The sequence below is a fragment of the Patagioenas fasciata genome, chromosome 4 (assembly GCF_037038585.1).
Source record: "Patagioenas fasciata isolate bPatFas1 chromosome 4, bPatFas1.hap1, whole genome shotgun sequence".
In the NCBI taxonomy this organism is placed as follows: Eukaryota; Metazoa; Chordata; class Aves; order Columbiformes; family Columbidae; genus Patagioenas; species Patagioenas fasciata.
In genome coordinates this window covers 56,250,418-56,276,577 of record NC_092523.1, presented here as the reverse complement: position 1 = coordinate 56,276,577, position 26,160 = coordinate 56,250,418, and the positions used below count along the sequence as shown (strand labels likewise).

At 48.3% G+C, this 26,160-nt stretch overlaps 1 protein-coding gene across 6 annotated transcripts in view; it reads left to right on the top strand.

The window, feature by feature from the left end:
* Positions 1-3,275: 3,275 nt before the first annotated feature.
* Positions 3,276-26,160, top strand: part of TMEM150C (transmembrane protein 150C) — a 31,962-nt gene continuing 9,077 nt past the window's right edge. For 2 of the 6 annotated variants that reach the window (XM_071807945.1, XM_065836496.2), the window contains exons 1-8: positions 3,276-3,365; positions 8,312-8,453; positions 17,191-17,275; positions 18,309-18,362; positions 18,482-18,514; positions 18,616-18,683; positions 21,533-21,660; positions 24,066-24,243. In XM_071807945.1, the coding sequence (XP_071664046.1) occupies positions 8,447-8,453; positions 17,191-17,275; positions 18,309-18,362; positions 18,482-18,514; positions 18,616-18,683; positions 21,533-21,660; positions 24,066-24,243 (553 nt within the window). In that variant the 5' untranslated portion in view covers positions 3,276-3,365; positions 8,312-8,446. Of the gene's footprint in view, positions 3,366-3,538; positions 3,727-8,311; positions 8,454-10,540; positions 10,678-17,190; positions 17,276-17,965; positions 18,121-18,308; positions 18,363-18,481; positions 18,515-18,615; positions 18,684-21,532; positions 21,661-24,065; positions 24,244-26,160 lie in introns of those variants that run through there. The other 4 variants (XM_071807948.1, XM_071807946.1, XM_065836495.2 and 1 more) reach the window with 4 other exon arrangements.

Sequence of the window (26,160 nt, the reverse complement as noted above, 5' to 3'; positions counted from 1 at the left end):
GCTGAGAGTGAGATCTGCAAGGGCAGGGGTTATCTCTGCAGTAGTCCTCTTTTTAAATGAAAAATAAAATACCCCCAAGGCCTGACCCTGCCACTTCATGTCAGGGCACAGGGGCTCAGCACTCCCACTCTTCCTCTCTGTCGCAGAGCCGGCACGCAGTTCAGTCCCCATGAAGCACTGATGTGGTGAAATTTGGACAGGGAACACCCACGTACTGTAAGGCATTGGAGGGAAGGAAATACTAATTAACAGATAGCAAAGCAAAGCCATAATTTTGAACATTTGCTTGTGTTGGAGCTGGTCCCTTTGCTAGGCTGGGCAAATTGCCAGGCAGATCCCCAGTGGGTCTTGGTGGTCCAGCATGAAAATCCAGTGAGGACCAGGGTAGCAGGAGTCATGTGCTGCTCACAGCACCCCACGAGCATCATCAAGTCTGTGCACCAGCATTGTTGCAATTGTGACTTCAAAAGACATGGGCCAAGCAGGAAGGAATGTTAGCATCAGCCTCTGGCTGGGAAAGCCAGGCATGACCCCAAACGAGACGGGGGAACCAAGGTCATGTTGAGAGGAAAGATGGGAGGAAAGATGCTTTCCACAGGTCAAGGTAAGTTTGCAGCAGGCTTTGGGACGCATGGTGTTACTGAGAGGGAGATGAGTGATACGTTCTTGTGAGATGCAGTTCACAAGCAGTGTGCCCACGTGTCCCACCTCCCTCCCTTTGCCCCCACACACCCCTTGATGGGGGACGATGCTGGATGAGGTTCACAGGAGAAGGGCTGCTCCTCCTATGGGATCAGCAGCCTGTGAAGAAGTGATTGTAGGAAATAGCCCTGTGGGCCCAGAGAAATCCGCTCCCTGACTGTGGGTGCCTCCCTGCACCTCCATTGCATCCCTCGCTAGCTGGGCTCCAGCACACACTTTCTGTCCCCAGTTTGTGCCCTTTTATTTTAAGCGGTGATTTTTTAACTTAAGCAAGGTCTTGGTCTTTGGTGGGCCTGTCAGTATCGTGTATTTTCCAGCACTTGAAGGGATGCCATCTGCTCAAAATAGAGCTCCTGTGAACAAAATGTTTCAGATGCTCAGAGTTTACCAGAAATTAAATTGCTTTAAAATCCCATATGCTGCATTGTTTTCCTTCCAGCTTTGGCTGACAGCAGAGGTGAAGTGACTAAGGCGCTTTCTGATTAGTTGCTGGGTTTTCCTTTTTGGCCGAAATCACTGAGGCTGAGCGCCATCACTTCTCACCTGTTTGACTGGAGCTTTTCTTCAGTCTTTGCCACTGAAAGCCAGAGGCTACTGAACTCCCCTTTGTTACCTTTCCTCTGGTACTTTTAAAGTGAGTTTGCTTGACTTTTGCTATCACAGGAAGCCTGGCAGTCAAGGATGTACTTAACGCTGACACTTCAAGCGTATTTTTTTCCAGGCATGTTATTTTGGGGACTGTCTTGGTGACATGGGGACAATAGCACTTCCTAAGAAAGCTGTGCCCAGCAGTCGCTTGTTGTGACTTGCAGCTCCATTGGGTAGCAGTGCCATGGGGCAGCGGCAGGGGAATGCAGAGGGAAAACTTGGCCAAGATCTCTGGATTTTGTGGGGTTGCTTTTTAATGCTGCAAGGAGCCATTTATTAGTCCAGGATAACACAAGATTTGAAATACCACAGCATGGAGAACATTATTTCAGCTCTAAAAATAGCTCCCTCAGCCTTTAAAACACCTAGGAGCACATGCAGCAGTTGCCTTCCTCCAGGAGCAGCTGTCCTCTCCCTTAGCAATGCCACCACTGCTGAAACGTGGCCACTTTGGTAAGGGCTCAGCAGACCTGCTGGTGGCTCGCTTGCTGTGAGGACCTGTGCTTTGAGGGGTTTGTAATCCCTAGGGATCAAAGAGCCAAAATCTCTCCAAGGTGTGCCATGAGGGGCAAAGCTGCAGGGAGAAGGAGCGCTGCTTGGCTGCTAGAAAGACAGTATATGAGATACCGATAAACTGCTGATGTGCATGTGTAACTCGGCTCACTTCTGGGGGCTGGTGTGGATTTAGGCAGGTCTCTGTCTTGTGTTGGTTTGTAAGTGATAGTACCACAGCACAACTTTGACTGGGTGCCTCCTTATTTGGGTTTTAGGGGAAGAAACAGTCAATAACTAACATCAGTCATGCTGCATACTGGCAGAGAGAGTGGGGAGGGACAGGAGATGAGACAAAACCGGCGGCATTCACATTGACGTGATCCTGCAAAGTACAGACAGCGAAGGGATCCTTCCACCCCAGGATGTGTTCCCAAATGGTTATCACTGAGCTGTTCTACTGGGAATGTTTCCTCTTGAACTTCCAACCACAGAAATGCTTTATGGAGACTGTAACACACACCATGCAGTAGGAAAGGGAAAGGGGGTGGAAGAGGACAGCTTGACCTAGGCCATTCCTGGGGTCCCTTGCTGTTGGGTAGCTGCTTCTTTCAGCTCTTTCAAAATATTTAGCAAGTGGGTGCCACTTCCCAGGAAGACTGCAATGATGTTGCTGCAGATTTGGGGCAATGAGCCCTCCTCAGTGTCTCGGGGGGCTTCAGAGCAGAAGGTGTACCCAGAGCCGCATGCCAAGTAGGTGCTGCTGGGACTGGGGGGAGAGGGGAGGGAAGGGGACAGAGAAGGAACCGATTTACAGCCAATTGACAGCCTATCTCATGTCTGCGCCACCGACAGGGTGCAGCCGGAGGGGCTCATGGATGAAGCTGAGGCTGAGCACAGAGTGAATCACAGAATCACAGAGTGCTTGAGGTTGGAAGGGACCTCTGGAGATCATCTAGTCCAACCTGCAGAGCAGATGGCACACGAATACATCCAGGTGCCTTTAGAATGGTCTCCAGAGAAGAAGACTCCACAACCTCTCTGGGCAGCCTGTTCCAGTGCTCTGGCACCCTCAAAGGAAAGAACTTTCTCCTCATGTTTAGATGGAACCTCTGATGCTTCAGTCTGTGCCCATTGCCCCTCATCCTGTTGTTGGGCACCACTGAAAGGAGTCTGGTCCATCCTCTTGACACCCATGCGGGAGATACTTATCAGCATAAAGTGCTTGTTTTTGGCAGAGATCGGGTCGCCGAGGACCAGCCGTGATGAAGGGCTGCTCTGAGCATCCCGCAGAGGCTGCGTTCGCTCCCCACCACCCCAGAACCAGCGGCCAGGGCCCAGTGGCTTTTATCGACACCCGGCTCCGGGGAGTCCCGGGGCCGCTCACAGCCGCTCCCAGCCACCGTGGCTGCGGCTGCAATCCCCGCCCGTCCGGGGCGGGGCGGGGGCGATGCCGTGCCGCCTCCCCGGCCCTGGCCCAGCCCGATCGCCGCCGCCGGAGCCGGTGCCGGAGCCGCCCGCAGGTAACAGCCGCCCCGCCGCGGGACCCTCCCCCGGCAGCGACCGTTGGGAGCGCGAGACCCCCCGCAGCACCCCCCGCAGCCGTCAGTCGCGCCGTCGCCGCCCTGTCGCAACACCCCCCCCGCGCATTGTCACTCCCCCTTGCCCTGTCGCAGCCCTCCCCCGGGCCTTGGGGCGGTCGGGCAGCCCCGCGGGAGGGCGATCCCCGCCGCGGGGTGCCGGGGGGCTGCGCTGCCCTCCGCGGCGACCGGCAGCGGGGACTGGCCCGGCGGGGCACCGCAGGTGCTGCAGCGCTCGGGGGGGAGCTGAAATCGCGGTGCTGGCCGTCCCGGAGCTGGCTGATTGACGGCAAGTTGACACAAGGTAGATAGATAAGACAACTAGAGCCGCTTGACTTAGGGCCTGAAGGACCCAGCTATGGGAGAGAGATTAGATCATTATTTAAGAGTCTGTCTTGCCTGTGAGCCCGTCAGTGGCATCCTTTCAGGGGTGAGGGATGTGGGGATGGTAATGATGATAGAGCTCAGCAGGACCATCTGCCAGCTTGCTGCCAGCCCTCTTTGCACAGGGGGCTGTGGAAAAGGCTCAGCTGTGCTGAGGCTCTGAGGTGGGACAGGTCCTGCCTTCCCCAGATCCTGTCGAGATCCCTGACACACGGGCTGTGTCCCGGTAAAGTCCTGGGAGAGGAAGAGGTTTCGAGGAATGCCATTCGGCTTGCTGTGGTCCCTCAGGGAAGGAAGGGTGAGATCCTGCATCTGACAGACACAAGCCCATGCTGGGTGCTACTGTCCCAGGGTGATGATGGGGTCGCTTGGGATCTGTCTTAGCTTTTTCTTACAGCAGCATGCTTGTGACAGACCATTGATTCAGAGTTCTGGGGCTAGAAAAGGTTGGAGAAATTATGAGCTAACCTTCCCTTCTGTTGTGGTGTTTTGTTTTCTTATTTGTTTTTTAAACAAAGCTTCTCAGGAAAGTGACCTTAAGGATTATCTGGCCAACATTCACACAGTCCTCGTGCCATAGCAATGTATACATGTATGGTTAATGATGAATAGCAACTCAATATGGAGGAGGGAAGTGTTTGAAAGGTATATCCCAACAGACTGACTGCCTGTTGTGTCTTGCTCAAGTCGATACAACTGCCTGAAAGAAGGGGACTTGATTCTTGATGACTTTCTGCCTTTGGGCAACAGGGTAAAGAATGGGGACTCATATTTGCTTGACAAACATCTGGCTCCTGTTTTCACTGTTGTACAAATGCAATTCTTTTCTTGTGCTCTTCTTGGTGCTCAGCTGTCAGCATTTTCTGTGCCTGTTTTGTGGAAGTCAGTGCTGTTGTTTCGTTTCCCCTTTTAAGATTCTTTGTGCTGCGGTGTTTGCTTTTTGGATGCAGAGCAGTGATGTGCGCTTGTATGAACACCAATGTGTTCAATTGTTTTTTTCTTGGAAGAAATAGCATGTCCCCAGTTTCCTCTCCTCCCCCAGCCATTTCCAGGCAGCCTGAGATTGCAAGATTGTGGTTTGGCCCAACAAAAGGCACTCTAAGGTCCCAATCTGGCAGTCCAAGCTGAAATGAGCCCTGATTGCAGGATAAGTGGGAGCAAAGAAGCAGAGAAAGGTCTGTGGGAAACGAGAGAGATGATCCTAAGCAATATATCGGGAGAAATAAACAGGGAGGGGGGATGACTGGCAGGTGAGAAAGCTAGTGCTGCAGGCTTGGCTCCTTTGTGTCACCGATTTCCCCTGTGGCCTCTGGGCAAGCAACTCGCTGGCCCTATTGTCTAAAATGGGAATAATGATTATTTTGCTGCCTCAGAGAGACTTGCAAAGGCCTCCAGTTGCCTGGCTTCTCTCGACTTGGGTCCCAGCACGTTGCAGATGCAGTCACCTGCGGTGCAGGGGTGACAGTGGGTTGAGGGGGGTGAAAGGGAAGCACACTGGGAACAGGTGGGAGAGAAGGGTGGAGTGAATGGGGGGAAGGAGGAGAGGAAAAGCAGACAGATGAGGCCTCAAAAGCTGTTAAAGGAATTGTAAAAACAGCTACAGATTACCTTGCATGTGGTTTAATGCACATTTTTAATGCTGCAGTTACCCCTGGATGGTCATGCCTGCAAGGGAGAGGTGCCTGCTGGAGCAGCAGGTTCTCTGCAAGAGTGCTGTTTGCTCAGTTGAGGGGTGATTGCTTTTGGCAGGCATGCAGACCTGGCTCCTTTGGGGAGGGCTGGCCCCATGTGCAGGACAGCAGAGAAGCTGGCTCTCCACCCTGCCTGCCACACAGGAAAGCAGAGGCCTCATCCTCCTCAGCACTAAGGAGCTGCTGCGCTGTGCTCCCCCATGGAACAGGCAGCATGGCTGCTTCAGGAGAGCTGTTAGGCAAGGGCCGTGGGAGGGGAGAGCAAAGGGCTCCCTGGTGCCATGAGGAGATGCCCAGGCAAGCCTGGGGGACTTGGGCCAGTCTGCTGCAGTGGTGGCTGGAGGGCCAGTGACCTCTGGATTTCCTGAGCTGGGTCAGATCTAGGTAGTTGGGCAAGGAACTTCTGACCTCCCTGTGTTCTTTCCTGTTCCCCATGAGGAACCCCTGGGATTAGCAGTGGTGGCATGGTCATCCCGTTTTCCCCAGCCTGAGCCAGAAGAGCCTGTGGCCCATCGGGTTTGGCACTACAGGAGTGGACTTTGCCTGCTCAAGCCCCTGGAGATTGCCACAGCTTTGACAGGGAGAGCCTCCATAAGGTGGTCTTGGCCCAGCTGAATACTCTTAGAAGTCTCATGTGCTACAGGAAAGTCTGTCTCTGAAAATATTTCAAAAGACAGCAGAAGTTTTAAGCCCTCCGGACATGATGGAGAGGCTGACTTGGCCCCTGTTTAACAGGTGGAGGCTATTCCCTGATCCGCTCTGTGTTGTGTTTGCAACAGGTTCACATGAAGTGAGACACGTATGACACTTTCCTCCTGTAGCTCACCTGAGTACCGTGCAAACAGCAATTTGTGGTTGTAGCAGTCTGGGAGACTGGTAAATAAACATAAGTAGTTCCTACAAATAAGGAATGCTGGTGAGGCAGTGATGAACACCACAGAAACACCTGCGTATGATTGCTTACCTTATATTTGTCTCAGGGCACATGATCTCCACAGGTCTAAACCGAGTCAAAAGACTGATGTGGTAGTTTGTACCGTTGACAACCTCTATGCCAGAGTAATAACAAGAACCAAGCCATGGGTTCTGCACATCCATTCCTTGTATGTGATACTCTGGCCCATCATCTTGCTGCAGCTTTTCTGGTGCTTTGCTGGTTAGTACAAGGGGACAAGTACCTCTGCCTTGTGAGTAGCCGAGGAGGCACAAAGTCGGAGGCTGAAGAGGTTGGTGAGGGCAAACAGTCCTGAGAAGGCTCATTGTGCTATGCCACACTCCCTAAAATGTCAAAGGCCTTGGGTGTTTTCCCCATGGCTGACAAGTGCTTGGTATTTACGCTTCTGCTAGTGGTGCCCACTGGTGTAACTGAAAGAAATGCTGCTCTGGGGACAGTGCACATCTCTTCAGAAGTGTGGAGCTGCAAAATGCAGTGAAGAAAGGAGCTCATGCTTCCAAACAGTGGGTAAAAGAGGGGTGGAAGGGTCAAGAGAGGTGAAAGACAAGGTGAACAGGTGAAAAAAGCCTTGCTTACACTGCATGGGAAACTCTGTGGCTTGAGTTTATGTTTTGTGTTTGTGTGGGAAAAAAGCAGTGGCAGGGTAGCAAAGGGAGGGAGATCTGGCACTGCTCTGGCCTGCCAGGGCATGCACTCTGTAATCCATAAACTGCAGGAGAAGGTGGCAATATAACCAGGAATAACTGCTCTGCAAATCTGCTCTGCAAGCGCCAGGCTTAGTCTGTCCTTACCTTCAAAGCTGCCTGTTAAGTCCACACAGCATATGTCTGTCTCTTTGCCAGCTTTCGCCTCCCTGTTGCTTGTTCTTTGCCACTCCCAACACTTACATTGTTTTCCCAATAATGAGACAATCCTTTCCAGCAGGCTTCCTGCCCCCTTCTGTCGCAACATGTGTCTTGGCTTTGCTTGCTCCTGCGCATTGGAAGTGCTTGAAGGCATTCATGGTTTTGGAACTGAGGAGCAAACAAAACACCTCTGCAGACCTCTATCAATCTGTTAATAAGGTGGAGGATAGTCACTGGGCAGCCTGTCTGCATGATGTCTCAGACTTTCTGGGCTTTGCCACAACATCAACCAGTATTTGTGTATTGTTTGCAGACCAAAGAGATGATTTCAGAGGCACTTTCCTCACAGCATAGCTGAAGCAGAGAAAGCTTTGCTGTCTTCTCTTTTATAAGGAGATAAATAGCCCTCCTCATTTTTTAACAGCTCTCCACTTTGGGATTTCACTATGGGACTGGCTTGTGCAGCTCCTGAGGTTGTAGGGAGCCAAGGGGGCTGGATCTTGCAGTGGCAGCTCCCAAGCAGAATGGGGTCCTTGAACTGTAGAATCATTTTAGTCGGAAGAGACCTTCAAGATGATCGAGTCTGACTGTTAACCTAACACTGTCACTAGACCATGTCCCTAGGAACCTCATGTCCCTAACAAGGTAAGAACTCTCCTGAAAGGCCTTGGGGCAAACAAACAAACCATGCCTACAAAACACAGTGCTCCTAAGCTTACTGTGGGTCTCACTGTAAGCCCTGGCAGCTCCCAGCTGGTTTCACTGCCTGTTGACCCAGCTCTTTCAAAACTGAACACCTACCATCTGCCTTACTTAGCTCCTGCCTCTGTCTCCTTTGCATGTTGGAGGCTGAGGACTGTGATTGCCCCAGCCCTGCTCCTGGTACAAGTGGGACGTTTGGGAGGTCAGTGCAGGACGATGTAGGTGTGTGGGTTGGAGCACAGTGCTGTCCAAGCCTGCAGAACACCCCTTTAGTCCTAAGGTGGGCAACTGTATTTATTTTATCTTTTATAGCATCCAGGAGCCTGGTTTTGAAGCAGAACACACCTGGTTTATACAACGCCAAATGCCAGAAAGGCAGACTCAGCGCAGAAGCATTTACAGGCGACGTCTCTGGCTGTAACACAGCAGCTCGGCACCGCTTCCTCAATGGCCTGTAAGTACTTACGTGCGATTGAGGGCGAAGATTGTGCGGCAGCAGGAAGCAGTGTTCCAAGGGCAGTTAAGGACAGCAGGGTGCAGAGGAGTGACGCTGGCCTTGGGACCCAGCAGGGCTGCAGGAGTGTCTCTGGGTTTGACATGCTATCAGTCACACAGTCTTCTTACTGAGGCACTCAAGAAAAGCGTAATGTATGTATTTACAGAATTGATAATGAATTAATTTTGCACAACCACAGGAGACAGCTCCCCAGAAAATCTCGGAGAGGTCTAAGACTGACAGTATGGACAAGCAGATGCCAATACAGCCTTTTTCTGCCCCTGTTTTTTTGTTGACTAGGTTTCATTCCTTTGATGTGCTTTTCCATCTCTGTTAGGTTTGTGTTGGCCAGAGTGTTTCATTAGCACGCTGAATGCATTTACAGCATGTGAAATCAGACAAGAAATATGTATGGATGTTTCCTTCGGTGAAAGCATTGTCTCTCAACATCATTGCAGGATTACTGAAGCATCTCCAGCTTCCACCACGCAAAACCTGGAGATGTCTTTACCTTTTCTCATTCCTCTCTTATATGAATAAATGAAAATGGCATTTGGGCACCGCGCATCTTTGAGATAGTAGATGGGTACCTGGAGCAACCAGAATGTCATACCCTGCTGATGGAGGGGATGGCATCTTTTCCTGTTACCTGCTATTTTGTTATGTACTTCCAACTTTCTGGTGTGCTTTCTCTCTTTCATTGTGCAATCAGGCTTGGAACCTTAAAATAAACCTGAAAACACTCTGCTTTGTTATGTTCACATCTATGGCTTGTAGGTGGCAAGTTTTGTAATGTGCTGGTTTGTATCCGCTCAGTTCCAGTGATTAGGTATCAAGTGACTGTGGTTATTTTTGCTTTTAAAAGCAACAGAGAGCTATAGCAGGCTCCCCCAAAAGACAAATTGTGTTTGTTCCCCTTTGTTGCTGACTGGCAGCAATTCTTTGTGAATTGCTGAGTGATTTGAACAACATTTTCCTTTTCCCAGTGCTTCTGGCTCTGTACCTGTTCTCTGAAAAGACTCGATGGCCCAGCTCTGTGAAATGCAGGAGCATTGCTCTGGCTTATTATGCAGCTTCTGTACAGGCTCTTGAAATGCATCTGCGTGCTCTAGTCTTAAAAATAAAGACGTATGACTCTGTTAATGTAGTAATTTTGTCCTTCCTTACATTTGGGTCCTCTGGCAAAAAACTTCAGGAAGAGCCTATAACTTTGCAGATGAAATTAAGATAGTTACATTAAATAAACCTTGTTCAAACAGCAGTATATGTTTGGTGAGCTGCCTGTGGTAACTGAAGTGCGTACATTAGAGGAATGGGAGCTTAATTGGTTGAGGGGGTGTAGTGGGGCAATGGTAATAAAACCAGAGCAAACAGCTGATTGTCTGAGCAAATTTAGACATAAAAATGAGAATGGAGGGAATGGAGAAAGCCTGCATTGCGATGAATTCTCAAGACACACCCTTTTGCAGCGCTAATGTGAAACCCTTTGCAGTTCTGCACCCTGACCCATGAGAGCTGGCAGCAGGTGTGCGCCTCACTGGGGTTTTTGCAATGCTGGTGTGAGACCAGGAGCCAAGAGGGACTGAAAAACCAGGGGATATGCTTTTGGGAAGGTGGGCTGAGTCTGGCTGCGATCAGCTACTCGTTTGTATTAGCTTTGTGAATCCATTGCACCATGAGGGCTTTTTGTCACTGGACGCTTTTCCATGCAAGCCTTAAAATTAAAGACAAATGGGTGTGTGCAATTATCAACTGCCTCCTGGATGAGGTAGGTGCTGATGGCTGTTGTCACTGGCTGGAGTTGCCTGCTCAGATTTGGCATTATTGGTCACAGCAACAATGCAGAACAGAGCTGTGGAGGGGAAGGTTGGCTTTGTGTCATCCCTGTGGAGCTATTAACTGTCAAAGAAATTGTTTCTACATTTCCCATGGAGAATTTAGGCTATTTTTTCTATCTCTCTTGGCATTTTATTTTGACTCAACAGCTGTGGTGCTGCAGGGGAGGCTGTCAGTTGGGTTCCTCATTCTCTTGTTCCTGGCTGCTGGTGAAGATGCTGGTCATTGCATGCACAAGGGTCTCACAGCTTGAAAACACAAACATTGGGGCCATCTGTGAAAGGGACAGGTTAACCCAGAGGTGACTGCTGAGAATGATATCTGCTGAACACCAGTGCAAAGCTAGGTAGGTTTGGCACATGCTGGGGTTTCTCCTTTGGAAGGGAGGTTACATGTAATTTTGTTCCTGGTACCTGAATAACACAGCAGAGAGTAAATGAGGAATGCCCATAAGCTGAATCCTGGTATTAAAACATCCTCTGCCCACACAGGGCTCTTTGAACATCTTCAAGCATTTGTAGGATGTACCAATGGACAGCATGAAAAGATGTTGCCGTTTGGGGACCTGGGGGAAAGGGACCATTCTTTCCTGCTTTTGGTATTTCATCAGTGAGTTGCAGGTGGCACACTCCTCCTGCGTGGGCTGGCAGGGGCCAGCAATGCCACTGGTCCAGCCAGTCCCCCTCTGCTCTCCTTCTGAGGATGTGCCAGATGCTACTTGCTTGTGCTGTCCTGCACCCATGCCTTGGCACATAGCCCATCAGAGCAGAGTGCTTAGCAGCAGCATCGTTTCCCGATCAGTTCTTGATGCCTCCTGTAAGAGGCAGGCTTGCACAGAGCTCAGCACCCTGCGAGGCTGGCTGCCCCGATGCGGGGTGCTTATTTTCCAAAAGGTCCAGTCCTGGCTGCGCTGAGCTCTGGTGGAGACCTGGTCACATGTGAGTGGTTGTTCTGCTCTGTGGGGCTGCTGCCCTTCCTTGGCTGTGAAGAGAGGCATGTTTTGGGGATGTTCTCTGGGTGTTTGTTTTTAACCAGCTGAAATGGAACAGTTGTGTTTTTTTGAACAGTGGACCTGGCTTCCCACTGGGACTCTGTGCTCTGCGCTTGTCACTTATTTAATATGCAGTGATTTCAGATGTCATTTTCTGTTAGTGGTCAGTAGAAGGGGGTTCTGCATGGCACACTGAATATAAAACACAGGACTGTTTTCCAAGACAGTGAATCCAAAGCTATGTTGCACTGACTTTGGTGAGTTTGAGCACCAGTCCTGCCCTCGCCTCACTGCAGAGCTCAGCACAGAGTAATGGTTATTTGGACAGCATTTTCCTGTTTCCCCATCAAGTTCCTATCCCTGTGCTCTCTGCCTGGGGAAAAGCCTCCTGTCACCTCCCTCTCTGCACGACAGTGCTGAAATAGCTTACGCAGGCTGTGGTTTCATGGCTGGGAGGCATGCTGGAAAGCAGAGGAGCTGTGACAACCTGTTAATGAAGACAAGTGTTATTGCTAGTGTTTGCTTTTATTGCATAAATTAATCCTTTGTGCTTTTCTGAGGAGGAAGGGTAAGTAATAAGATGTGCCATCCCGTGACCTGAAGGAATTGCATTACCATGGCTTAGTCCATCCACCACTGTGGGAAAGAGTTGAGTGCTGCGTGCGCAGCAATTACCTTGCAGAGAAAACATAGGCTGAGGGTGTTGGTCTCTTCTCCCAAGTAGCAAGTGATAGGATGAGAAGAGATGGCCTCAAGTTGTGCGAGGGGATGTTCAGATTGAATATTAGGAAAAAGTTTCTTCAGGAAAAGAATTGCTGGGCTTTGGAACAGGCTGCCCAGGGAAGTGGTTGACTCACCATCCCTGGAGAGGTTTAAAAGACATGTAGATGAGGTTCTTAGGGATATGGTCTAGTGTAAGAGTTAGGTTAATGGTTGAACTCAGTGATCTTGAGGGTCTCTTCCAACCCAAATGATTCTATAATTGTATTCTTTGATTACCTGGCTGCTCCCTTTCAACGAAAATGGGAGCAGAAAACTGCGGGAACAGAGCTGTGAAACCCTTTGTGTCTCCTGTGCAGGAGGACAGGAACAGAGACAACATGGGTGGGGAAAGCTAGTCTGCTCTTGTTGAGAATTTCTTCTGATCCTTTATACCATCCTAAAGATGTGTATAAATACTGGAGCTAACTGCTTGTTAAATTGGCATATTTGATACTTGCATCATTTTATGCTCTCAGTCTACAATTCCCTCTCTTTCCAGGCCAGGGAAGAGATGGTATATGATTGCTTTTCTGTCTTTTAAGGTTTGCGAATCAGCCTCACTCAAGACTAACCATAGAGACAGCACCAGATCATGGTCTTGTAGTTTTGTGCAAGCATGGTGTAGCTCAGGGTATCACAGTATCACAGTATGTTTGGGATTGGAAGGGACCTCAAAAGATCATCTAGTCCAATCCCCCTGCTGGAGCAGGAACACCTAGGTGAGGTCGCACAGGAACATGTCCAGGCGGGCTTTGAATGTCTCCAGGGAAGGAGACTCCACAACCTCCCTGAGCAGCCTGTTCCAGTGCTCTGTTACCCTCACTGAGAAGAAGTTTTTTCTCAAATTTAAGTGGAACCTCTTGTGTTCCAGTTTGATCCCATTACCTCTTGTCCTATCATTGTTTACCACCAAGAAGAGCCTGGCTCCATCCTTGTGGCACTCACCCTTTATATATTTATAAACGTTAATAAGGTCACCCCTCAGTCTCATCTTCTCCAAACTAAAGAGACCCAGCTCCCTCAGCCTTTCCTCATAAGGGAGGTGCTCCACTCCCTTAATCATCTTTGTTGCCCTACACTGGACCCTCTCCAGCAGTTCCCTGTCCTTCTTGAACTGAGGGGCCCAGAACTGGACACAATATTCCAGATGGGGCCTCACCAGGGCAGAGTAGAGGGGAAGGACAACCTCTCTCGATCTACTTACTGACTACTACCCTTGTAATACACCTGAGGATGCCATTGGCCTTTCTGGCCACAAGGGAACAGTGCTGGCTCATGGTCATCCTGCTGTCCACCAGGACCCCCAGGTCCCTTTCCCCTACACTGCTCTCTAATATGTAATTTCCCAACCTATACTGGAACCTGGGGTTGTTCCTGCCCAGATGCAGGACTCTACACTTTCCCTTGTTAAATTTCATCAGCTTATTCCCCACCCAACTCTCCATCCTGTCCAGGTCCCGCTGGATGGCAGCACAGCCTTCTGGCGTGTCAGCCACTCCTCCCAGCTTGGTGTCATCAGCAAACTTGCTGATAGTACACTCAATTCCCTTGTCCACATTGTTAATGAATATATTGAATAATATTGGCCCCAGTACTGACCCCTGAGGCACTCCACTAGATACTGGCCTACAACTGGACTCTGCACCATTGACTACCACTCTCTGGCTTCTCTCCTTAAGCCAGTTTGCAACCCACCTCACTACTCTATTGTCTAGACCACACCTCCTCAACTTAGCTGTGAGGATGCTGTGAGGGACTGTGTCAAAGGCTTTACTGAAGTCAAGGTAGACCACATCCACCGCTCTGCCATCATCCATCCACCTTGTTACATTCTCATAAAAGGCTATGAGGTTGGTCAAGCATGACCTACCCTTGGTAAAGCCATGCTGACTGCCCCTAATGACCCTCTTATCCTTGATATGCCTTGAGTTGGCACCAAGGATAAGCTGTTCCATTACTTTCCCAGGGACAGAGGTGAGGCTGACCGGTCTATAATTAGCCGGGTCCTCCTTCTTGCCCTTTTTGAAGACTGGAGTGACATTTGCTTTCCTCCAATCCTCGGGCACCTCTCCCATTACCCAAGACTTGGCAAAGATGATGGAGATCGGTCTCTAGCAATGAGTTCAGCCAGCTCCCTCAGCACTCGCGGGTGCATCCCATCTGGACCCATGGATTTATGGATGTCCAGACTATTTAATTGCTCCCTAACCCAGTCCTCATCGACTAAAGCAAACTCCTCCATTGACCTGGCTTCATCCGGGGTCTCAGGGGTACAGGGCTCCCCAGGACAGCCTCCAGCAGAGTAGACAGAGACAAAGAAGGCATTCAGTAATTCTGCCTTCTCGATATCTTCTGCCACCAGGGCACCCACCCCATTCATCAGTGAGCCTACGTTGCCTCTGGTATTAGTTTTATCTGCTATGTATTTGAAAAAGTTCTTTTTGCTGTCCTTGACCCCTCTCGCCGTGGCTATCCTAGCTGCCTTCCCACATCCTCTAACAGCAGCCTTATATTCCTCCCAAGTGGCCAGCCCCTGCTTCCATGACCTGTAAACTCTCCTCTTCTGCTTGAGCATACCCAACAGATCCCTGTTCAACCACACAGGCCTCCTGGCTCCATTCCTCAACTTCCTACGTGTGGGGATGCTCTGATCCTGAGCATGGAAGAAGCAATCTCTGAATGCGATCCAGCTCTCTTGGGCCCCTTTTCCTTCAAGCAGTCTTGCCCATGGGATTTCCCCCAGCAATTCCTTGAAAAGGCCAAAGTTAGCCCTGCCAAAGTCCAGGGTTGCAATTCTACTTGCTATTCTGTTCCTGCCACACGAGATGCTGAACACCACCATCTCGTGGTCACTGCACCCCAGGCAGCCCTCAACCTTTACCGCTTCGACCAGACCCTCCTTGTTAGTGAGGATGAGATCCAGCAGCACTCCTCTCCTAGTTGGCTCCTCCACCATCTGCATGAGGAAGTTATCATCAATGCACTGGAGGAACCTCCTGGACTGTGGCTGGCTGGCTGAATGGTCCTTCCAGCAAACATCAGGGAAGTTAAAATCACCCACAACAACCAGGGCCTGTGACTGTGAGGCCACTCTCAGCTGCCCATAGAAGGCCTCATCAGCTTCCTCATCCTGATCCGGTGGCCTGTAATAGACACCCACAACAGTATCACCCCTGCCAGCCTGTCCCTTAATTCTGACCCATACGCTCTTAACTCACTCCTCATCCGTTCCTGGGCAGAATTTAGTACATTGCAGGGATGTTGTTTTGTACCTCTGACAGGCGATGGGCAGAGAATATGGGACAGCTGAGCTGTAGTGAGGGCAAGTGTGAGTCTGGGGAGTCTCACCTTGACTCTTCCAGCATCTGCCGCCATGGGACAGGGCAGCAGGCAGTGGCTGGGGCCCCAAGCAGTGTCCAGCCAGCGTTTCCTTTGCAGCCTGTGGCTATATTGTCAGGATGGTGAGCTGGGGACTGGCTGCATGGTGGTGAAAGTGCTTACTGTCTTCTGCAGATCCTCAGTGGGGAGAGAGCAGGGCAGTAGCCCAGAAAGACCATGGTTCTTATGCTGCAGGTGAGATGTAGGGAGGCCAGTGGAGCTCAGAAGGGGAGGAAGACAATGCGGGTGCTTTCTTCTTTTTAGCAGGGCCTCTTACAATATGACAAGGGGTGATGGTTTTAAACTGAAGGAGGGGAGGATTCAGGCTAGACATGAGGAAGAAATTTTTTATGCTAAGGGTGGTGAAACACTGGCTCAGGTTACCCAGAGAGGTGGTGGATGCTGCATCCCTGGAGACATCCCAGGCCAGGCTGGATGGGGCTCTGAGCAACCTGATCTGGGTGAAGATGTCCCGGCTCACGGCAGAGAGGTTGGACCATGTGAGCTTTGAAGTCCCTCCCAACCCGAACTATTCTATGATTCTCTGGAGCAAAGGAAAGAGTCATTGCTTTAAAGACCTGAGCTGCAGACACAAGCAGGCTCTAGTGAAGGGCCATCATGTCTGAGCTACACCAACACCCTGGGATGCCTCCCTGTCCTATGGGGACCTCGGTGAGCCCAGGAGATGCCTGCCCTGCAGCAAGTTATGGGAAGGAGGAGGAAGCAGAGCACAGAGACACAGGTGCTGCTGCCCTGGTGAAAGGAGAGCAGGTGCTGGAGCAGGGAGCATTGCCATGTTTGCTCTCTGTCTGCATTTCTTGGCTGTGTTGTTGCCTGGAGGAATATTTACAGAGGAGGACAGAGCATGAGGAAGTATTTGATCCATTGTCAAAGAACTCACAGGGGGGCACAGGAGACTCTTTGTCCACAGCACAGCAAAATAGTAACATTTCTGAACTGCATGTGTTATAAGGAAAGCCCTGACATCTCAGATGCTCATCCAGCATGATCTTGCCTGAAGGACAAATGGTTCCTCAGGAGGTGCTGTACGCAGCATCCTTAACACCCCACACAGGATTTCACAGCATCTACATGTGAGGAGTGGATCCTGTTTGTAATGCTTTGGTCCTGACAGTGCTCTGGGTACCGGCACTCAAGCTTGGCTCCACTCTGGATGCAGCCGAATGCTTTTTTTAGCTAATTGCTGTGGCCAGGATCGAAGCTGGTCGTGTGCTTTGTGGAGATGAGACAGCACGTGCATCCTTCTCCCTTCGTGCTGCAGGCTTTGCTACGGCAGTGTGTGTGGAATTGGTAATGATCCCAGCAAGGAGGTGGCCTCGCCTTGTGCCTATGGGAGGCAGCAGGGAATTAGGGCTGTGGGTCTTGTGGTGTGACCTTGAGCAAAGTGCTTAAGAAAAATACTTTGAAAACCACACGAATTCTGTAGGCGTGTCTGAAAAGTCTTCCCTCTTGCCGCAGGCTCTTTATGCCTTGATTTTTATGCATGGTGCAGATGAAGCTGCTTGTGTGCAGCAGCTTAACCCCTTATGCTGATAATGACTATGTGAAAAGTTTGCATCGCCTGCTGCTTGACCATTACAAGCTTGATCTTGGGGTGCTTCAACACCTGCTGTGTGGATGTTCTTCCTGCTTTCAAAAGAGGGGGACAGAGTGGGGTCAGTACCTGTACTCTATTTCCTTTGTTTTTACTTTGTTCTTTGTTTCTAGCAGGTATGGATGGGAAGAAATGCAGCGTGTGGATGTTTTTACCTCTTGTGTTTACCCTGTTTACATCGGCCGGATTATGGATAGTGTAAGTTCCCACTTGCTAGTTATTTGAAAGAGCAAATTAGGCTGAGGCAGTTGGTAGCACCACTGGCGTGGGCTGCCTCTGTAGGGAGAGTATTTTAGGAATGCTCTGTCCTCTAGTTACTGTGAGGCTTGGAAGGCACATGAGGATGGCCAGTCTGTGCCAGTTCAGGGCTTGGAGGATCACATTTTTATCCCTGATTTTCTGTGCTCCCCAGGCAAAGATTCTCACTGTGCCTTCTTCCTGCCACATGTTGCTGGGACCTGCCTGAAAAGAGGCAGGTAAAAATGCAAAAATTCTCCTTCACAGCCTTTTCTTTAAATGACTCAGAAAAGTTTAGGCCCTACTTTGGGGTGCAGACTCAAAATCTTCAGCATTCAGCACCACACTGACAACCTGCCAGTGGATTAACACTGACACCTCACTTTCTCACTGACACTTCTTACCAAAATGCACACAAGACTTTCATTTCCCTGAGCTGGGCTTTCCCCAGGCGTGCAGGCAGATGACTGCAGCATGAATTTGGGAGTGATAAATGTGCAATCAGCAGCTATGCTTGGCCTGAGAAGCCAACTGTATTGTAGGATATCACTTTGGCCATGGTCTGTGAATGTTGTTTTTCAGCTTAAGCCATTTGTGTGACTCTTATTGCTGATTATTCTTGTCCCCTCCCCTCTGTTTGCATCCAAACAGCTTTTACAGTACGGGGGAGCATGGTGAACCAGATGAACCAAATTATTCAGATTAAAAACGAAAACATTCCTCTGGGTGGTTATTTTTAAGGCAGCTCAGTTCAGTGACCCTGTTTGTCCACCTGACCATACAAAAGAGATGCAACACAAACGGAGGTGCGTAGTTGGGCTGGAAAGTGAGGAAAACTGCCTGCTTGAGCAGAGAGAGACACAGGCTGCCTGCAGCAGGTCCTGCCAGTGGACTTCGAGGCACTTAATGATATTTGGATTTGATATTTGCAATTGAAACTAGGAGGAGGTTTGACACTGTTTTCATTTTTCTCTCTTCTTCTTTTTCCTGGCAGCTATTTTATAGCAGTGGAAGATAACAAAATTCTCCCACTAAATGTACCAAATAGGTAAGAGCTGGTTGTGAGCTTTGTTTTAAATCACTTGTTTCTTTAAAATAATAAATCAACAAAACCTACATGGGAGGGAAAATCTTGAATCTTGGTTCCTGTGCATTTATGTCTTGTAGGAAACCTGATTCCAAAAGACCACCTTATATAAGGTAAGTGATTAATTTTCTGCAACTACTGTTCTCACAAATGGTTGTTATTTATGTGTCTTTGCCATCCTAGAGTTACAATGATATGCTTTGTATTTTCCAAGTATTGCAGGTGACACACCTCCTGCAAGCTGCGTGTTTAGCCAAGTCATGAACATGGCGGCATTTCTAGGTAGGAAGCACACAGGCAATGTTTCCTTCTCTCATAATTTATTTTAATAAGTCACTGAAACATAAGTAATGTCCTGTACATATTGTTCTTGGATCTGATTATATGAAATCCTTTAAACTGCTATTACTACTTACTAAGCCAATACTATTTTGTCTTCATTTGTAGAAAGACAGAATGAAGCTGAATGGATTTGAACTTCATTGGTTCTGGTTTATTCTAATGTTTTTAGTTGTTGAATCTGTGTGACTGTTTTTCATTGCATGGTGGGATTTTGTTACATGCTGTGAATGTGAGATAATGGCATGGGAATACTGGCAAATACAGCAACTTATTATGCAAAATATAATCTCTGCTGAATTCCCCCCAACCCCTTCCTAAATTCTGTTACTAAATCTGTTGAAGTTTACTGGCATTTTCCAGCAGTGGAAGTAAGAGGGAAACACGACAAAGAGAAGAAAAATCTGAAAAGTACAAATACGTGAAAAAATATGTCTGTGTTTGGTTCTTAAAACTGTTTGTTACCTTCACCTTTATGTTTTTTGAACAAATTATCCCAAACTTAAATAGCAGATAACTCATTATTTTAACCTTGATTTGATCTTCTTTAGTAGTACTGGCGTCTATCTTTTCCTACATAGGGTGATTAATTGAGCTCTCAATTTTACTCTGAGCTATTCTCTGGACCTATGAGTTCCACCCCTACTGCCTGTGAAAGGCATGATGTGGTGTTTTTTTTGGAAACCTGGGAAATTCAGTTGACTTGGGCTTTGGAATTAATCCAGACCTGTACATGTATGAGTAAGATAGTATAACAGCCTTAATTAGACATAATGAAAATGAGGCTTGGGATGTAAAACACAGTATAATGTGTTTAATTATTAACTTTGACATGAACTTCGTTATTTTCAAGAATCACTTCAGGGTGGATTTTGGGCAGTTTAGGCATCCTTACACTTTGTTTCCATGTATGGTTTTGTTTCAAATTCAGATCTTGATTTACATGTTGAACCAGGATCTCAATTAGGAGAAATAATTCTGGCTCCAGTTTGTGCTAAGGCAGGGTCTTGCACACATTTTATTTGTATGCCTGACATCCAGTGCAAGGTGATTGTGATGGTACGATTTAAATTTCTCACCCCCAAACCACTTCACAGGACATGTGAATAGCAGGCTACTGCTTACATTAAGGTGGCTGTTTGTCAGGAGTGAACACACACCTGCCTTTTCAGCTGCTCCCAGGTAAAGCTCCATTTCTACAGATTACTGTTTGAGCAGCCTCTGGGGACGTGCACCAAGCGTTATTGAGCCCATGGGCTTCAGGAAAGGGCAGGAATTGGCTTGATGCTCACTCACCGTGTGAACTGGGAGGACATGGGGATAGCAGTTGTGTGAGTGTGACGGCAGCAGCTGGTCTGAAGAAGGGCAGGCAAAGAAAAGACATGCAGCTTTTTGAAGCTAAGCTGTACTGGATACTTTCAGTGCTGTTTTTCCACATAAGAAGAAATATAACCAGGAAATCTTCAGACTTGCAAATGTGTCATGGGAGATGTGATGGTAGGTGGCTGTCTTGGCCACAGTGATCATGAAGTTGTTAAGTTTGAAATTTTTGGTGTAATGAGGGAAAAAGGACAACAGAACTGCTACCATGGATTTCAAGAAAGCAAACTTTAAGCTGTTCAGGGAGCTATTTAGCAGAGTACTCTGGGATTTTGCTTTTGAGGGCTTAGGAGTCCACAGGTGCTGGCCAGTCTTTAAGAACCACCTTTTAGAAGCACAGGAGCAGGCAATTCCCATGTTGAAATCAAGAAAGTTGAACAGGAGACAAGTTTGGCTGAACAGGGAACTCTTCCTCAAGAGGAAAAATAAATTGTATGGTCTCTGGAAGCAAGGTCAGGCTTCACAGGAAGACTACAGAGCTATGGTTTGTATATGCAGGGAGAAGATACAAAAGGCCAAAGCTCAGTTAGAGCTGAAACTGGGCAGTGTTGTGTCAAGAAGGGCTTTTTAGTACTCTGTTTTGAATCCCATCTGAAGGACAACTGATTGCCTGGCTTGCTTTGTCGTTCTGTGCAGCATTCCCTAGGGAGTGCAAGAATATGCAATGTGAATATCTCCTGGTGTTATGTCATATGGTAAATCATGTATCATATATCATGTCATAGTGCTTTGGCTAAGTTTGGAAGGGCTGCTCTTCCAGTCTTTACAGAAGATTAGTGCAATATTTCAGCTTACCTTTGTGGCACCAGCAACTTGTTCCTGAGGAGAAGAGGCAGTGGGCATCATGGTAAAACCTGCAGAAATACCTATGTGCTGTTCATGCGTTTTCTAATACAGGTGGGGTTTGACATACCTTGAGACAAGCCCAGCTGCCACAGTGTGAATGTCTGGTGTGGATGTGATAGACCATGTGCTGGGAGCTCCACAGGCAAATAGGAAGGTGTTCTTCTTTCCTCCAGAAAATTTGCAACCCTCATCCTAGACAAGAACATAATGAGAAGAGGAAGCATGGGAGCTTGGCGTAACTGGATTACAAGAGAAATGCTTCCTGTGCTTAATCTCATCTACAACTAAGCTGGGGGAGCCGTGCAGAAGCACTAAGCTAGCCAGCCTGCAGTGAGCTCTCTCGTCTGGATGGAAAGAGGACGAGGGGTCTGTGAACCCCTTGCCAGGTGGTTACTGCATCATGTTGCAGTAGTTTGAAAATCCCAGAGTACTCTGCTAAATAGCTCCCTGAACAGCTCAAAGTTTGCTTTCTTGAAATCCATGGTAGCAGCTCTGCTGTCCTTTTTCCCTCATTACACCAAAAAATTCAAACTAATGATGCCCCTTGCATTCTGTTTCCTCCTCAGCGCTTGTTGTGGCTGTCCTGCGCTTCATACAGCTGAAACCCAAGGTGCTAAACCCTTGGCTGAATGTCAGCGGCCTGGTGGCATTGTGCTTGGCCTCTTTTGGGATGACTCTCCTCGGCAACTTTCAGGTACTGCATCCCAGGCTTGGATCACTGTGTCTGTGCTGTGGGGTTCCTGCTTTTCTATCAGATCTGCTTGGGCCTAGGAACTACCTGTGGTGTGAGCTCAGGAGATAATGTGTCTGTCCTTGTACCTGCTCTGCCACCTCTGTCTTCTGCTGATGTGGCTCCAGTGGCATGCTGAAATGAAGGGCCACAATCATTTTTCACTTATTCTTGGCAGGATTTGTACCTGCATGCTTCCACTTCACCTGCTGAGAGTCAGAGCAGGGAATCTGTTAAATCTCTTGAGCCCTGGGGGTTGGCACAGATGGTCCTGGGGAAAAGGATTGATCTGGAAGTTTACATACACATCTGTGCCAACAGATGCACAGCTGCCTGGACAGATTTAGCAGACAGTTCAGTGTCCTTCATTTAAGACATAAGTTGTTTAAATCCTGCTTGTTCTCAGGCTGGATGTGATGGGTTCCTCCAATTCTCCATTGTATAACGTTCTACAGCATTGTACAAACAAACAGACAAACTGTCAGTGCCACAGCGTTGCTCTCTAGGGTTGGGTGTCCACTGTGATCATGAGTGTGTCTCCTAGTGAAAATCAAGGCATTAGAGTCAGCAGCACTTGGGTTCCCCCATCCCTTTGCTGTCTCTGGTGCTCTCCCGCTCACTGGGGTGCAAGTGATGATCCCCAGGAATGTCAGGAGCTGAGAAATGTCAGTGTAAGCTGGCTTCTCTCCTGGCTTTGCAGGCAGGGCACTGTTTTTCTTGCCAATACAGAAAAGGTACTTGTTTTGTGAAGAGTGAATTTGGGTTGTGGAGCAATTGCAGGAACTTCATGTCCTTTACAGTTTTGTTTTGTTTTGTTTTGTTTTGTTTTGTTTTGTTTTGTTTTGTTTTGTTTTGTTTTGTTTTGTTTTGTTTTAATGAGGTATGAGCTAATTTGACTCTTTTGGACCTTGTTTTCCTAACTCTGCAGCACAAGTTGAAAACTTGGAGTCTTGTTTTTACACGAGAGCTTCCCAGCTAGGAACCATGAGACTTTTGTAACAGCCTTGTCTAGGTGCGAGAGGAGTATTTCTAGTACAGAGCAGGCACAACAAAGCAGTTTCAACCTTTCCTTCCTTTTTTTCATTCCTCAAAGCAAATTATTATTATTTAAAAGTGGATACTTTGAATCATGCCTGCTTATAAATTCTGGGCTAATTATCCACTCCTTGTTAGTTACCTGTATCCTTGCTTATATCCTTTGCCAAACCATGAAAGCATAGGGTAATGAGACCTTAGCCCATGCTTTTCCCTGCCTGACTGCTAAGCTGAATGTAGCATTAAATCGTATTTCTGAAAAATTACAGATCGCCTGTGTTAGAGGGACATTATGGCTGTGAGTTCCTTGCAGTGCTGGCTACCTTGGGACAGCCAGCTCAATCCCATTTTTGCCTGTACTATGATTTGGACCTACCCTTGTAAAAAACCCAAGGTAGAGAGGAGAGGGAAGAGACCAGTGGAGGCACAGGAACTAGACTGTTGTTTTGTAGGTTGCAGCTTGTTTGATGGGAATTTGTTAAATCGCAGAACAGGAATCAAGGCTTCAGAGAGGAATTATAGACTTTTGGTTTATTTCCTAGAAAAGCAGCAGGGGGAATAGAGAAATTGTTTGGCCTAAGTCTTGGCCATGCTGGGCGTTCTGCATGGATTTGCAGCCTCAAGGGCTCCCTTTGCAGATTCTTGCTCATTGAACCTGACTGTCCTTTTGCCTTGCAGTATTGCAGAGTCATGGAGCCCAGTGAGATGCAGCAGCCCAAGGGACAGAGGAAGACTTGCACTCCAGAGAGATTGGCTGTCTGTTGCCTCAGACCCCAGTGGTTGAGGATGGAGGGGAGAGTGAACAGGGTGTTAAGCTTTTTGGTGGGAGAAACTTGGCAAAGCAGGAGCATGTCTCTGTGTTTTGGCTTGTGCTAGCTTAGCAGAGGTGTTGGGACTCTAGCCACCCCCCGCCCCAGGCAACTCTGCTCCATGCACCTGGCTCTGGAGGTTGCACAGTTTGCTTCCATTGCAGGGAGCTGTACAAGACCCCAGCAGTTTGTCCTTGCCTGCCCTGGCCATCATTTTGAGCCAGGAAAGGATTTTTTCTGAGCTTTGCATTGGTGAGTCTCGTCAGGCAGCTTTGGCGACTATCCCCAAGCAACTCTGTGTTTCACTATGCTTGGCTTTGTGCAGAAGATCTGCTTGACTGTGACAGCTGTCAACTCATCTGGATTATATTACACCTTACACCTCTGCCAAAAGAAATGATACAGCATCTCTGTCTCACATCCCACTGATTTCCACTCTCCTGTATCTCAACCCAGCAGCAATCCAAGGTAGCTAGCAGATAATTCCTCTTGTGTCTAAACAATCACTGTTTTGTTTGCTCTTAGCTTTCCAATGATGAGGAGATCCACAATGTGGGCACGTCACTGACCTTTGGCTTTGGGACCTTGGCGTGCTGGATCCAGTCTGCCCTCACTCTCAAGATCAACCTGAAGAATGAGGGACGTAAAGTGGGGATTCCACGAGTCGTTCTATCGGCCAGCATCACCCTCTGTGTGGTGCTCTGTATCCTTTTGTCCCGCTCCCTGGGAAGCTCCCTCTGCAGCGGGGAGCGTCAGCTCTTCTTGCATCTGTCCTAGGATCTCAAAGCACTTAGGAGTGCTGCTCAGCTTGTCTTCATGACAGGATCCTACTATTGGCTCATTTTGTTACTTGTGTTTTACCAGGATGCACTACTTCACGGATAGAATGACTTCTGTCATAAATGTTTCTAAAACTTCTTAGGGGTATCCTAAATAGTTACAATATTGAATAGTATCTCTGTGATTTAACAGCACCACTGTTTACCCGCAGAGTAGTGTTTAAGATTATGCAAAATGTTGAGATATAAATTCTCAAGAGAACAAAGGAACAAGGCAAAAAATCAGGTTTCTGAAGATGAGAAGACTTTATGTGTCTATTTGCACCAGCACTTGTGTGCCCTGGGTGTGTGTTTAGGGTGGATCCATTCACTGCATAGTTGCATCAAGGTTAGTGCTGGAATGAACAAAAGGGCAGGAATAGATGTTGAGAAATAAGCTAATCCCCTTGTTCGAGGAACAGCCTGCTCTTAAAACAGTTCCTTAGTCGCTTGTCCTTTTACTGGTTTGCTGTGTGGTCCCAGCCCAGCCCTCCCCAGCTGAGTGCTTGGCACCCAGATCTTTGGGCACTTCATGAAAGGGGGTAGGATGAGGCAGGAATCGCACTCCCCACTGGCTTTGCAAAGGTTTGGGACTGGCTCCCCATCCCATGCAGCTTATGCATAACCCTTGCACAAGCCAGGCACAGGATGTTGTTTGCTGAAGTGAAGCTTTGGTTGCTTTACAGTAAGCCCAAGACGAAAAGTCTCCGATTACTTGTTTTATGCACTTAAAGCATGGGAGTGGCTGCTTGTTTGTTTGTTTGACCTGTGAAAGTGTGTGATCCTGCATTCTTGGAGTGCAGAGGAAATCCTGAGAGGGAGGAGAGCCAGGAGGTTTGTAGGAGGTGGACATTGGGCTGGGGTAGGTCCCCAGCTTAGGAAGGTGTCCTTGGCTTTAGGCAAGCTAAACTGAAGCACTGGAAACTTAGTAGCATTTAAAATTATGCAGAATATTGAGATAAAAAGTCTCAGGAGAAAAAAGGAACAAGGGTAGAAGTCAGGTTTCTGAAGATGAGAAGATTTTGATGTCTGGGAACCTGAGGCACAGCAGTGAGACCCTGCTGACAGGCAATACACAGTCCAAGCACACAGGTTCATGAGCCTGGATGACAGTTTTTGGCTCTGGCAGCGTTCTTTTTCCTTTCAGTATGACGTGCCATACTGTGTAGGCTGATGCTTCTCGACTTCACAAAAAGGGATGATTTTGTAGGTGACCTGAAGAGAATGAAAGATTGCGCAGTGTAGGCTGAAAGGTGTTCCCAAAGTTTGAGTGGCGGAGGAACATGCAGGTCGACTCAATATGAGTGATAAAGCATAGTTTGATTTATTAGCCCGAATAGCATATACTTACACAGTTCACGATAATTATGCATACCTGTCACCTACTAATTGGCTTAAGCTCTAACAGTCACATTTGCATGGTCCTCCTACTTGCAGCTGCTAGCTATACTTATTCTACATTCTTGTGCTCTTGAAAGCCGTTTGTGAAACTCTGCCAGGGTCTCAGTGACCTTGCTGATTTTACTGAAACAGTCAGCGGTTCCCACTGCGGCCTAGTCTTGCTACTTATGCTAAGGCCTTCAGAACAGGCTCTGCTCATACAACTGCTCTGCAGACCCATGTCCCTTATTTTTAAGCCATTCTCCAACACCATAGCCTGTGGTGCAGAGATCTGATCCAGTTCCCACTAGGATTCTTCTGGCAGGTAGGGGCCCGTAGACAGATTCCCAAGTTGCTGGCTCTGTCACTGGCTAGTCGAATGTTCAAGCAAGTCATTGACTTCTCTGGGCCTCTGTCTTTCC